At 38.5% G+C, this 12,617-nt stretch overlaps 2 protein-coding genes and 1 long non-coding RNA gene across 3 annotated transcripts in view; all 3 read left to right on the forward strand.

Moving 5' to 3' along the window:
• LOC117935094 (GRB2-associated-binding protein 1-like) overlaps positions 1-1,585 on the forward strand; it is a 20,580-nt gene extending 18,995 nt beyond the window's left edge. Inside the window, 2 exon segments of the mRNA XM_034857248.1 lie at positions 523-736; positions 777-1,585. Coding sequence (XP_034713139.1) covers positions 523-717 — 195 coding nt within the window. The 3' untranslated portion in view covers positions 718-736; positions 777-1,585.
• A 1,671-nt stretch (positions 1,586-3,256) lies between these two features.
• Positions 3,257-6,805, forward strand: LOC117935082. The gene is made up of 6 exons (XM_034857236.1): positions 3,257-3,288; positions 4,464-4,600; positions 4,861-4,916; positions 5,634-5,993; positions 6,527-6,678; positions 6,715-6,805. Exons 2-6 carry the CDS (start codon positions 4,593-4,595, stop codon positions 6,742-6,744), a joined length of 606 nt encoding a protein of 201 aa, XP_034713127.1. The 5' UTR covers positions 3,257-3,288; positions 4,464-4,592; the 3' UTR covers positions 6,745-6,805.
• Positions 6,806-9,163: 2,358 nt separating this feature from the next.
• The window catches only part of LOC117935126, an 8,037-nt gene continuing 4,583 nt past the window's right edge, over positions 9,164-12,617 (forward strand). The window contains exons 1-2 of the long non-coding RNA XR_004654688.1: positions 9,164-9,871; positions 10,712-10,715. This is a non-coding gene — a long non-coding RNA (uncharacterized LOC117935126). The remainder of the gene's footprint in view (positions 9,872-10,711; positions 10,716-12,617) is intronic.

Raw genomic sequence — 12,617 nt, forward strand, 5'->3', positions numbered from 1 at the left:
ATAGTATTGAGTAAAAGTTGACATATTCCAGTCTGGGATTATCCATCAACATACTTTCCTTTAATTTGAGTCTAAATAATTCCTAATTTCTGCTTTTATAACTCAAACATTAGGTATAATAACCTATAAATGAGGTTTAATGATGATAAAATCCAAAAATAACTGTAAAACTAAAGTTAATAAGTTAGTTACGTAGTGTTCAAAATATCAAAAAAGTGACAAACATTGAAAAATGCGTCCAAAAGGGGCAAAACGTAAGAAAAAGTTTAAAACAGTGAAAAAAAGCGTCAACAAAAGTGTTGATTTTCAATCATGATGGGAAGACAACATAAGGGTTAACTTAAGGGTACTTAAAGACCTACTTGTTATTGTGCTTCACTGATTTCCTCTGATGGTTTTAGTAATATGTGTGATGCATATCTTTGTCATTGGCTACATCTTTATTGAACAATTCTTTTCTTCAATGCTTTCTTCGATAAATTAATATACCAAGTGATAAAAATACATCTTTACCCCAACCAGAAACGCTGCACAGCAGAAGGCGGAGGCGGAGGCGGTGGTGGCAGCGAGCAGACAGCAGCGGGCGAGGAGTGTGCACGGGGCCCGCGTTCACGTGTGGACTACGTGGTGGTGGACCCCAAAAGAACCAAGGCCCTGAGGAGCACCAGAGAAGCATGGCATGATGGGAGGATGTCCACGGAGAAGGAGAAATGCTAGAGATGCACACACACACACACACACACACACACACACACACACACACACACACACACAGGGTCAGGCTGTTCTCAAGCAGCACCGAGTTGTTGCTGATAAACTACCACATTCCTTACTTCCCTTCTCCTTTCTTAACAAGCTTAAAACTCAAATCACTGTTGAGACTCCTGGAGTTGTTCAGAGTCATTTGTCAAGAAGAAGAAAAGCAGAAAGATGTCGGTGACAACAGCTGTGCTGTGTGATTAGCTGGGTTGAAACTCCCAAACTCAGAAAGCTCAGTTTCACATCACTGCGACGATGAAGTACTCAGACTTGTGGAGGGGTGACGATCAATGCATTAGTGTTTTTGGTTTTATGGAAAGGAATAGGAGGAAAACAATTAGTGACAACACACTCATCCACAGCATGTCAAACGTGGTTCTGCATCAACATATTTTGGGTAACATTAGCTTCAATCCAGCTTCACTTAGTCAGAGAAACTAAGGATCTTCAACTCCAGCTGAGATTTTTAACTAGATTTCTTCCTCGCGAGCTTCTTGGCATCAAAGAAATGTTGTAGAGATACAAGAGTTAGAGTTATTATCCTCAACATCATGTTTCCTGCTGTAATGATTCAAAACGATGGTGGATGAATCCAATGATTAACAAATGTGAATAATTATCAATGAGTGTGTGATTGTGTGTGTGTGTGTGTGTGTGTGTGTGTGTGTGTGTGTGTGTGTGTGTGTGTGTGTGTGTGTGAGAGATCATGAGCAGTCTGTGTGCAGCGAATGATTGTGTCAAATCCAAGCTGTAATGCTGCTGCTGAATCATTTCTGTGTTTGTGATGCCAGTAATAACGGTTAATAAATGAGTCAACACTTCACATCACTTTGGGCTGCTGGTGTGCTTTCAGTCCGGTCAAGAGACAAGTGCAAGTAGATCCGGTCAAGTTGTTGTGATTCATCTTGTAGGGAACATTGATGTCTGTAATAGTTGTCAAGACATTTCACTTCTTATCACAGGTTAAAAAAAAACAGGATTAATCACCATTAATCATCAGTCATTAGACTTAAGAACGTCATGGAATTGCTTGTTTTTTTACGATAAATCAAGATACATAGCCTGCTGTGGTACAAATGTGAGCTATTATTATGTTTGCTTGGCACGAACTTCCTCCACAGCGCTGCAGAGGAGGGTCTGGCTAGTCCACGCAGCATCCCGGGATGGGAGAAAAACGTGCTCTGGTTTATTGGCATTTCTTTAAACCAATCACCATCATCTTTGTGCGGCGCTTAGCGCCAGTCGGAGCAACAGTGTCTCTGCAAAATAGCCTCGGGAAGGAACTTGCTTTTCAAAAGTTGTTTTATTTGTAAAACTCTGATTGGACAGGTAGTCTAGCTAGCTGTCTGGAGAGATCTGAGGAGCAGGTAACAATAGTCTTCAGAAATCCACCGGAGGTTAAAATCCCAACACAAGGAAAGCGGGAAGTACCTGACACCCGGACGGAGAGAGCGAAATCGGATCAGTCGCAGATGTGGAACGTCGTGGATATAGACTAGCCCACGATTAACGCTGTTAATAACAAATAGAAGTAAGGGTACTCATGTGGACATAAAGTCAGAAGTGCCAGTTCTCAGTACTGTGGAGTACTGGCTCCTTTCCCATTTAGTGTAAATATGTTACACAATACTTTCTGATGTGAAATAACTAGATCAACATGACGGTTACCCTTGTGTTGGCTTCCCGTCAAAATGGAAAATCAACACTTTTGCTGATGCTTTTTATCGATGTTTTTTACTTTTTCTCACGTGTTTGTCTTTTTTTGTCACTTTTTGGTGTTTTCAACACTACGCAACACAAACTTTTTAACTTTAGTTTTACAGTTATTTTTGGATTTCATGGTCAATAAACCTCATTTATAGGAAATTATACTTAATGTTATGAAAGCAGAAATTAGGAATTATTGAGACTAAAATTAAAAGAATGGATGTTGATGATAATCACAGACTGGAATATGTTAACTCTTACTCAATACTATTTCAACAGCACTTCAATTTGTTTTTCAAATGCTATAAAATTGAATAAGACGCCCCAAAATTAATGAAAGTAGAGTTTGTACTTGGCAAAGAGGGTTGTGTGGAATCAGTCATGATATTTTGGGGAATTTAAAAGAACACTGATATAGGACAATGGGCCAATTTTCCCCGAGGACAACATGAGGTTAAAGAATAAACGCTTCCATCATTATTTTTAATCTACAATGATCTCTTACATCATTCAAACAACATTGATTAACAACTTAGGCACGTGCCATTTTATTCAAATGGAGAGATGCAACAGTGGAGACAGTGAAGAGTGGATTTCAAGATGTGAAGAAAAAAAAGAAGGTAGAGAAAAGGATCCGGAATCAGCTGGTTCAGAGTTAAAGGGACAGCCCCCCCACTCCATGTTATTGTCACGAGGCACCGCCAGATACCTGCACGTAGACGGCTAATTGCAAGCGTGCGTTGTCTTTCTGTTGTGTACACAGTTCGTCCGATCAGCTCATAACTCACGAGGCATAAACAGCTCGTGCTCTTCTTCAAACTCGTAAGTAGCCTAACTATAAAACTTACTACATGATTCACAGTTTGGGCTTTTAATGTTTTTATTTATCAACTGTGGGACATTTACTTGGTGGTATTGATAGGAAATCGATTCGATCAAATCGGGCCAAATATTTACACAATGTTTTTTATTGAACTTTTTTTTAATCGATAGTAGTTTGGATTATCAGGACATAAACTGCGAAGTTTCCTTACAGAGAGAAACAGAAAGTACTGAGCAATAATAAGTGCGCAACAGGGGAACTTCCCCTTCCTGTGATTGATTGTGCTGTTTACAAGATATGTTTGACTGTATTTTTTTATGTGGCATGTGAAGCACTTTGGGACTGTGATAAGTGTTTTATAAACAAACTTTACGTATTTACCTAGTCAACCTTAGTTAACTAGGTAAATGCTTACTTTAGTCAAAGTATTCAAAGCTTCCGGCCAAGCCTTTCTACATTAGTCACGGTCACCTGCCTTCCTATCAATACCTATTGTTGTTTGTCAATGCTATAACTTTTGCGTAGGTTAATAAAGACAAGTTAAGAGTAATATCAAAATCAGCTTATCATTTATAATTAGTAAACCCCTAGACCCGGCCTGGAGCCAGCCAGTCAAATTACATTGTTGTCAAATGACTACAAGTTCATTCTTTAGTCCACCCAAAGCAGGCGCACGCACGCACGTGCGCACGCACGCTGCAAACCTCAAAAAAAGGTTTTGCTATGAGTACATATATTTTGTTGTGTGGATGTTGATACTGTTGACTCAGATAGTCATGTAATATCCCTGTGTGAAAAATGACAGAGCTTCAGAAAAAATGTAAAAGTTACATATAGTCACTTTAACAAAAAAAAATGAACGAACTTAAAGGACTTGAGCTTTGGCTGTGAGGGTCTACAGGTCTACAGGCCTGTAGACTCCCAGACACATTGCTGAGGACATGATGAACTTGATGTCCACTGTACTCTATGACCATGACTAGTGTTTTTCTGTTGTTCCGTGTTTGAACTTTCAGTCTCTTCCTCTTCTGACCTGAACATCAACATCACACTAACGCTGTGTGCACAGATCATGAGAACCATTGATATGCATGTGGTTTTTATGGAAACCAGACCAGAGCGTCTTTAGAAAAATAAAAATAAAACTATGTAAATAACTGTGTTTCCTTTCCAGCTCCGTATCAGATTGGGATGCAGCCAGAAAGTAGTTCAGCAGGAAATCTGCGTCTTCACTTTCTCGTCCTTGTCTATTCACTTGGGGAGGCGTTTGTTGGGTACAGCTGACACACTCCTACCAACACATATGATCAGGTAGGACGTCACTCGTAAACTCATGACTAACACCCCTTAACTTTTTACAGTTTGGGATGGTGCAGCCCTGAACTGAAATCATTTTAGTTGTCATTCATTGCTAAATGAAATCCTTTCAGTTCAGTTTTCTCATCAGTCCACACCTGATTATTCAACTTCAAAAAGATGCTGCGAGCAGCAAAAAATGAAGTCGGTTGTTGGTTGAAGTCTAGTGAACTTTGAGCTCATGCGTGACTCCTCACCTCTGTCTGCTCTCCCAGGGAGAAGATGATCTGCAGCCTCCTGCTGCTCCTCATCCTGACCTCATGTATCTCTGGTTAGTTTACATCTTCACTTCATTACCCACAAACACACCTGCACCCTCTCTAACATATGCTGTGACTTCCATTTAAGAATGTTAGTGGAAGTAGCTTGCATTTATTGATAGTTTGATGTACGTTTTTTTTATACTTTTGCCTCTTTAAAGCACTTTACAGCTTTGAGAGCATCACTAAACTGTGCACAGAAACACGTATAGATGGAGCTGGGAAGATGAAGTCCCAACGTCCTCTTTATCTGCAAAACCACGGCTCCCTTTTGTGGCAGAAACACATTACTGCAGCTTAGAAAGTTTGATTTAATTCTCTAATAGTTGGATGTCTTACAAGGGGAAAAAACAGCCTTTTCTGTAGTTGTAGTTCCCATTGTTTTTAGCACAAAGGGTTAGTGTCTACCACTTGTCTGTAATAAACAGGATAATAAAAACAAAGAATGTTATAAAGATAAAAGACTAAATACACATTCAGCTATATCATGCATTACCTTTTTATATTTATATTAATATAAAAAGGTAATGCATGATAAAGCTGAATGTGTATTTAGTCTTTTATCTTTATAATATTCTTTCTATAATATATAATTATTTTATTATTATTTAATGTATATTGTATGCTCAGTATGTATGTTCTATCCTAGTATTGGCACGGTTATCATCATAATGAATCACAAGTAGTGCGTTTATCTGCTCCTCACCTTCCCTCTCTCTCCTCAACAGGAACATTTGTAGTGAATTTGACGCGGAGCTGCTGTCAGGCAGAAGAGAACCACAACATCACACTGGAGTGGACGATCACAGCCAAAACTGGCATGCCCATCAACTCTTTTATAATCTTCTGTGAACTGTTTACCGATCTCAAAGTCTCCGTCCTGTTTCTGCTACGTGAAGGTGTAGAGGTCCCGGAGTCTCAGGATGAACAGTTTGCAGGACGAGTCCAGTGGGACAAAGACGTCCTCAGAGGAGGACCACTCAGACTCCACTTGTCCAGGCTCAGGACTGAGGACTCGGGCCTTTACGTGTGTCAAGTGATCACAAATTATGTTGCCACCGTCTTTAAATGCCACCTTAATGTCACCGGTAAGTTGTTCCAGTAGATATTTCTTAATAAGGTTCAATTGAGCATCTTTTTAGGCTACATTTACATTGCTAGGTTTTGGTTTATGAACCAATATCTTTTGCTATATGTACACCTCCCATTCACGCTGTTGTGGTGTTTTGGTAGCCTCGAGAAGGAACTTGTTTAGGTGGAACATGTGTACTTTCAAAAGTTGTATTCATCGGCAACAGAAAACTCAGATTGGACAGATAGCCCCGGAAACGGAACGTTGTGGATATATACTACAAATCCCGAAAAATGGGCAGAGTAGACCTGCTGCCTCCTGTTTACCCCCAAAAAACGCTTGCCCAGTATATGAGTATGATGATGAGTTATGCGGTTTGGGCGTGTTAGAAAACACTGCACAGAGATTATGGCTCAAAACCTAAACGTAAGCAATGTAAATTTAGCCTTAGATTATAAGAACCTCAATATAAAAAATGTTGGGGTCTTCCAAAACTCTTTCATTTCCTTCTTCACATGAATGAAACAGATTGTTTTGGTCTTTTTACAGCAGCGAGGGATTGGCCCAAACCTGATCCCTCTCCACCAGCCAGGGGACTACAGCCGGAGCGTCAGGGAAGGATCGGCTTCTGGACTGGACTGATGCTGACGGCAGGAGCAGCTAGTGTGATGTTCACTTTTTACTTGTTATTTCTTCACGCTCCACCTAAAAAGCTAATTTCCTTCATTTACTCTCCGCCTTGCACACAAGAGATCAGCCCAGTTTGATAGTGTCACATTTCATAACATGGACACAGAAAAACTTAGTTTCTCATCGGCTGGCAGTTTAAAAAAAAAAAAAAAACTGTTCAGGACATATAAAACATAACAGTCGGTAACCATAGCAACAATTATGATGCTTCACACGCGTGACATAAGCTTAATGACAACAACTAAACCGTTAAAGTTGATTGAAGGATTGAAACACATTCATGAAGTAAGAGGAAGGCTGCGTCCGATATTCTATACTTACATACTGTTTAGTTGCTAAAACAGTATGCAAGACTTTTTAGTATGTCCGAAACCTTACTATAAACCAATAGTACGCAAATTTCATAGTATATCTGGCATAATATTACAGCATGCCATACTGGATACTACCCCAGCATTAAATATCCCGCAATGCAATGCGCTAGGACCAACTAATTTCTGTTATTTACACCAAAGTATGTTGAACGATAGTACAGTACATGTTAAGTATTTAATACAGAGTATGTGATTTTGGACGCAACCTCATAGTACTCAACATATAGACAAACATAATATGGAGGAAACAATGTTCTTCATGATTGGACATCTCATCACTTATTACTATAGACTACACCATGTTTACTTCATTGAAATACCTGCCTTGTATAGTGATTAAAGATAATCTTACACTTATCTTTTGCATTTGCATTGCACTATATATACTGTATATATATACTGTACTCATACCCTGTATATATTTACTCATACTTATGTCCTGTATATATTTACTTATATCCTGTATATATTTACTTATATCCTTGTATATATTTATTTATACTTATGTCCTGTATAAATTTACTTATACTTATGTCCTGAATATATTTACTTATATCCTGTCTATCATGTAGCAGACTGGAGATCCTTTAGATCTATCTGTTCTGATGTGTTATGAACACTGACAGGAAACAGAGCGGCACACAGGAAGTGATGCTTTTCTTTGAAAACACATCTGAAAACCATCCTGTGGAAAGCATCCTCTTCGTGACAACTTTCTGATATTTGTGCTTAGAATGTATATACATCTTTAACTTTAACACATAGAGCTTTAACCTTTTGTTTTTTAATGTGCATTCAAACTGAAATGTATGCATACTGTTTTGTTATTGTCTTTAACAACTGTCTGTTACAGTTGGCTGATATTTACTCTTTCACCAAAATGTTCACCTAAAGGAATAATTGGAGACTGTTCTAACTTAATAAAATTAATTTAACTGTTCTTTGCTTACTGTGATACCTGAAAATGTAGCAGCTCTAACTGAACTTCTTAATGATTTGTTTAGCTGGTACCACAAATAAAAAAAAAAAAATCAGATTAAGGTCATTTTTTAAACATACTTTTTATTTTACTTAAGAAAGACTCACATTCCCCAAGAGATTCAACTCATAATTCAAACCTTCAGAGAACTAATATATGGAAAATAAAGCTGCACACAAACAGCTAATGGTTTTAAAATGAAACAAAAATTGAAATATTAAAGAAAATATAGTATTTGGACAAACACTAGTCATCTTTAGCCCATCTTTCAAACACAATGACACAATACATTCACATAGTTAATGATAAATAGCAAGGTAAATGTTTAAGTGATAGAAAACAAAAGTGTTCTGGGGGGTGTTCAGGGGGTTGAGTCCTGCAAGTTTTACATTCTCAGCACAACACAACACATATTGTAAAATGTCGCGTTAAAACAGATCTTTATGATTGAAAGTTGTAACTTTCCATATTTAAGGTCTTTGTCTCCTCCTGCAGGCTGTAGCTCAGTCTGCACTATGAACTGCATGAGACCCAACTGGGACTGCTGCAGGACAACGCACAAAGAGACATGATGCTCTGACTCACGTTTCAACACATTCAAACTTATTGTATTCAATGTGAAACATATAGAAAAACACACAACTACTGCATAAAGTCAGGGGCAGAGTGAGGGGATGGCTTCTGGGGCTCTGGCCTCAACATGTTTCCTTAAAAGCTCTAAATCTTTTTGGTGGGTTGAAATACCTTTTAACCTTTTGTCATTAACTTTCAGTCTCTCCAACTGGATTCCATTTAAAATAGGTTTCTAGATTAGTCAAAAACCTGGGCGGCAGTAGCTCAGTCTGTAGGGAGTCATGTTGGGAACCAGGTGGGTCACCGGTTCATGTCCCCATACGGACCGAAGTATGGAGTGTGGACTGGTAGCTGGAGAGATGCCAGTTTACCTCCTCTTGAGCAAGGCACCAAACCTCCAGCAGTCAAAGCCCACTCACTGTAACATTTCTCCATTTGTGCATTTGTGTGTATTTCAGGTATGTGTGTAATAACAACAAAGTATAAACTGTAATTTCCCCTCTGGGGATAAAGTAAAATGGAAAAACTGAATATTATTTCACATTGGTTAATCCATCCATCTATTTTATGCTGGATATCCAAGTCCAGATTGTATTAATTTGAAGGGATTGTATCATTAAGAATAATTATATCGCTGGAAGTACTGAAAACTTGATACAAAAACAGAAAAACCTCGGGCCAAATTATAACTGGTTTCCCATCATACTGCCATACTTTGGCCAGTGTAACGCTTGCTCTTGGGGGAATTGTTGGGTTTTTGTAAATTATAGTGTGGTTTTACCCCCAAGTGTCCCGAGATAACTTATGTTATGATTTAACACTATCAATTTTATTGAATTAATAATTAAAAAGGTATTAAAGTACATTTTGTGTGGTACTAAAACAATCTAAAAAAAAAAGTCTTATGTTGAATTAAAAAAACTGTGCAAGCTTCTGCAGTTTACTTGTATGCATTACAATATGCTGCAAGTGTTAACAATACAAATTCTATATTATCCTCTGACTTTGAGTTCTGAGAAAAAATACAATTAATTAAAAACAGTGATTTTATGCTGGATCATACTGATGTAATGAACTGACACTCAGAAGATAGAGACGCTTCTCTATTGATGTGTACACTTTAACTGTATCATCCCTTAACACAATAGTCCATCAGATACAAAATGAGTTCCCCAAACAGAGAGGCCACCTGACCACACCTGAAGCAGGGAGGTTGAATCAAACACTCCTGCATGGGAACCGCCCCCTTCAGGTGCAATCAATCACACCATTACAGACGTCCTCCCTTTGGGAACTTTCTTCTACCCCAACCATGATGTGTGTATCTTCTAAGTTGATTCACTTCAATCTTGTTTTGATTGTCTTTAACGCTCACAACTTATGTTCCTGTTTGGATCGTTGTTAATGAATGATGTTTTAAACCATACTAGGAAACTATGTTAAGCCTTTTTGTATGTTGTTCCTTTCTGTTTCACTGGTTCCAAGTGCACCATGGGACAACTCAAGTGAGATTGTGTCACTGTACTAAGCCAAGACACTGACAGGTAAGATTGGGGTTTTGTTCCTCGCTCAGGTGTAACATGTTTAAGTCTCTCCAACTTTACTCTTTTCCAACATAAAGGCCTTAGTACATGTCAACAGTCACATGAGGTGAAATGTTTCAAACATCACAGATCTGTATAATATAGGCCTAACTTAGCAATGTTTGCATATTTCTTCCTGTTTAGATTTTAAAGTGGCTTGAAATACAAAACTTGGAATTTTGGGAGACAGTTCTCGCAGAGGAAACTGGAAAACAAATGTTTGACACGTCTAGATTTGCACTGGCTGCCTGTTGCTGAGAAGATCCACAGATGAGATAACTTCGTCCGCTCGTCTCCTGGTTGGGTCCTTACATGACTTTAGACATGCAAGGTAATGTATGAATGTGTGGCTGTTGTGATAAGAATCCTGCATGTATAGCTTTGGTTGTATTAGACAAGAGGTTAACCAATAATATGGTTGGTTTGCTCATTAAAAAGACCATTCAACCACAGTGTGACAGTTTAATTATTAAACAGATCGTTGTAAAATCTTATCTACAGAAAACGCATTAAACATCTGCAACATTGAGTTGAGTATAGTTTGAATACACAAGATTATTAATGTTTGTTGTTAAAATTCTGTTCATTTTTTTTTTAAATTAATAACCCCACAATGTGCCTTTTGATATAGTTGACTTTATTTGCACTTACATTGAGGCAATGTTTATATTCCAAATTAACATGATGGGATTATGTGGGCTGCAGATTCACAGTTCATTTTCTGCAGTGATGGGCTGTATTCACATAATCATCCTGAAGCGTAAAGTAGCTCCTAACTGGCTCAGTGAGGAGAAACCGCTTAATACTGCTGACACAGCATTGGGAAAATAAGCGTCCCAACTTTCTCTTTATCAGCAAGAACAACTGCTCCTTTTAGTGGCAGAAACGCATTACTGCAGCATGGAAAGTTTTAATTAATTCTCTAATTCTTGGATGTCTCAACCTTGGCAGTTACGTGTACTAAAGAGGATTATAAAAAACTAAACATTTTTACAATATAAATATGAAACACTAATACTGTCATCCTTTTTATCAAGGGTGTCATGCATTCACTTTTCATGCTGTAGTGTCTTTAAGCTTTCCTTTTTACAGCTTTGTTATTGGTAAGAGTACAGAAACATGATTCAGGTCAACATGTTAAAGTTGTGGTCACTGGTGCATTCTTTAGTAGGACTTTAACAAGTTAAATTAATCAGCTTTTTAGATAAACTTGAAGTATTTAGCACTTCCACAATCCTTACATTTCCTTTTTTTTAATGGTAAAATGTCTTTTCTTCACATGACTGAAACAGATTTGTTTGGTCTCTTCACAGCAGCGATGGATCGGCCCAAACCTGAGACGCCAAATGCAGCAAGTCTTTGTTTGAAGACATTTAATTCTTGTCCAAGAGTATGGTTACAGTTCTGCAGGTGGATCAGTGGAAAATGATGTGATCCACAACTTCAAGGAGAAAAAGGACAGACTTCATCTTTCTGCAGGGTAAACATCACCCTCCTTTTTTTTCTTTTTTCTTTTTTTTCCAACAGGCTTTTTTTTTTTAACAGGCTTCTCCTTTGGGGTTAATTTGGTTGCCTTGATTCATACATGTTGTAAAATCCAATGTCAAAAACAGAACTAGGTTACTACAAGATCAGGATGAGTTGCTGTGTTTTATATCACTAGAGGTTTGGCCAAAGGTAGTCTGGACTGCCTCACTATCGCTGGAAAATCTGCTGTATGTCTTTATTTTCGACCAGCTCTAACGCTTCCTTTTGTGTTGGAATTCTAAACTCAGGTGGATTTCTGAGGACTCTGGTTAACTGCTCCTCAGATCTCTGCAGGGTAAATCCAGACAACTAGCTAGACTATCTGTCCAATCTGAGTTTTTGGTTGCACAACTTCAACATCCATTGAATGTACACATGTTCCACCGAGGATATTTTGCAGCAGCACCAGGGCTCAGGGCAGCGTTTTGCGGCACCCATGACAGTTGTGATTGGTTTAAAGAAAGGCGAATAAACCAGAGTACGTTTTCTCTCCCATCCCTGAATGCTGTGTGGACAAGCCAGACCCTCCTGGGCAGCGCTGTGGAGGAAGGTCTGGCAAAGTGAAACTAGGTCAAAGGGAATTGGATAATGTTTTTGGAAAATAAAGTTGTAACTTGACACTACCAACATTATGTCAAAGCCAAGACAAGTCATTCCAGATGTGAAGTCCTGACCGGCCAGATGAAACCTCAGACTCATTGAAGCAGGCAGAGGGTTTTTGCTGCTTTAACACACTTTAAAACTTTAAAATCTTGTTTTAAGTTTCAGTTATCTGAAATCAAAATGTGGCAAAATGATTGCTAAAAAAATGTCTCTCTCAAAGTCTCAGCATTTGTCTCGGATATGGTTTGTCATGACAAAATAAATTGCTGGTGAGGGCTAGAAGATGTTCCAGAGGGGGAGGGGGGGGGGGG

This window comes from Etheostoma cragini, chromosome 19 (assembly GCF_013103735.1).
Source record: "Etheostoma cragini isolate CJK2018 chromosome 19, CSU_Ecrag_1.0, whole genome shotgun sequence".
Taxonomy (NCBI): Eukaryota; Metazoa; Chordata; class Actinopteri; order Perciformes; family Percidae; genus Etheostoma; species Etheostoma cragini.

Excerpts from the sequence above, each read along its gene's own strand:
- LOC117935082 (XM_034857236.1), top strand. Across the intron at positions 4,917-5,633 it reads CCTGACCTCATGTATCTCTG|GAACATTTGTAGTGAATTTG; the intron begins GTTAGTTTACAT and ends TCTCCTCAACAG. Across the intron at positions 6,679-6,714 it reads ACTTGTTATTTCTTCACGCT|CCTTGCACACAAGAGATCAG; the intron begins CCACCTAAAAAG and ends ATTTACTCTCCG.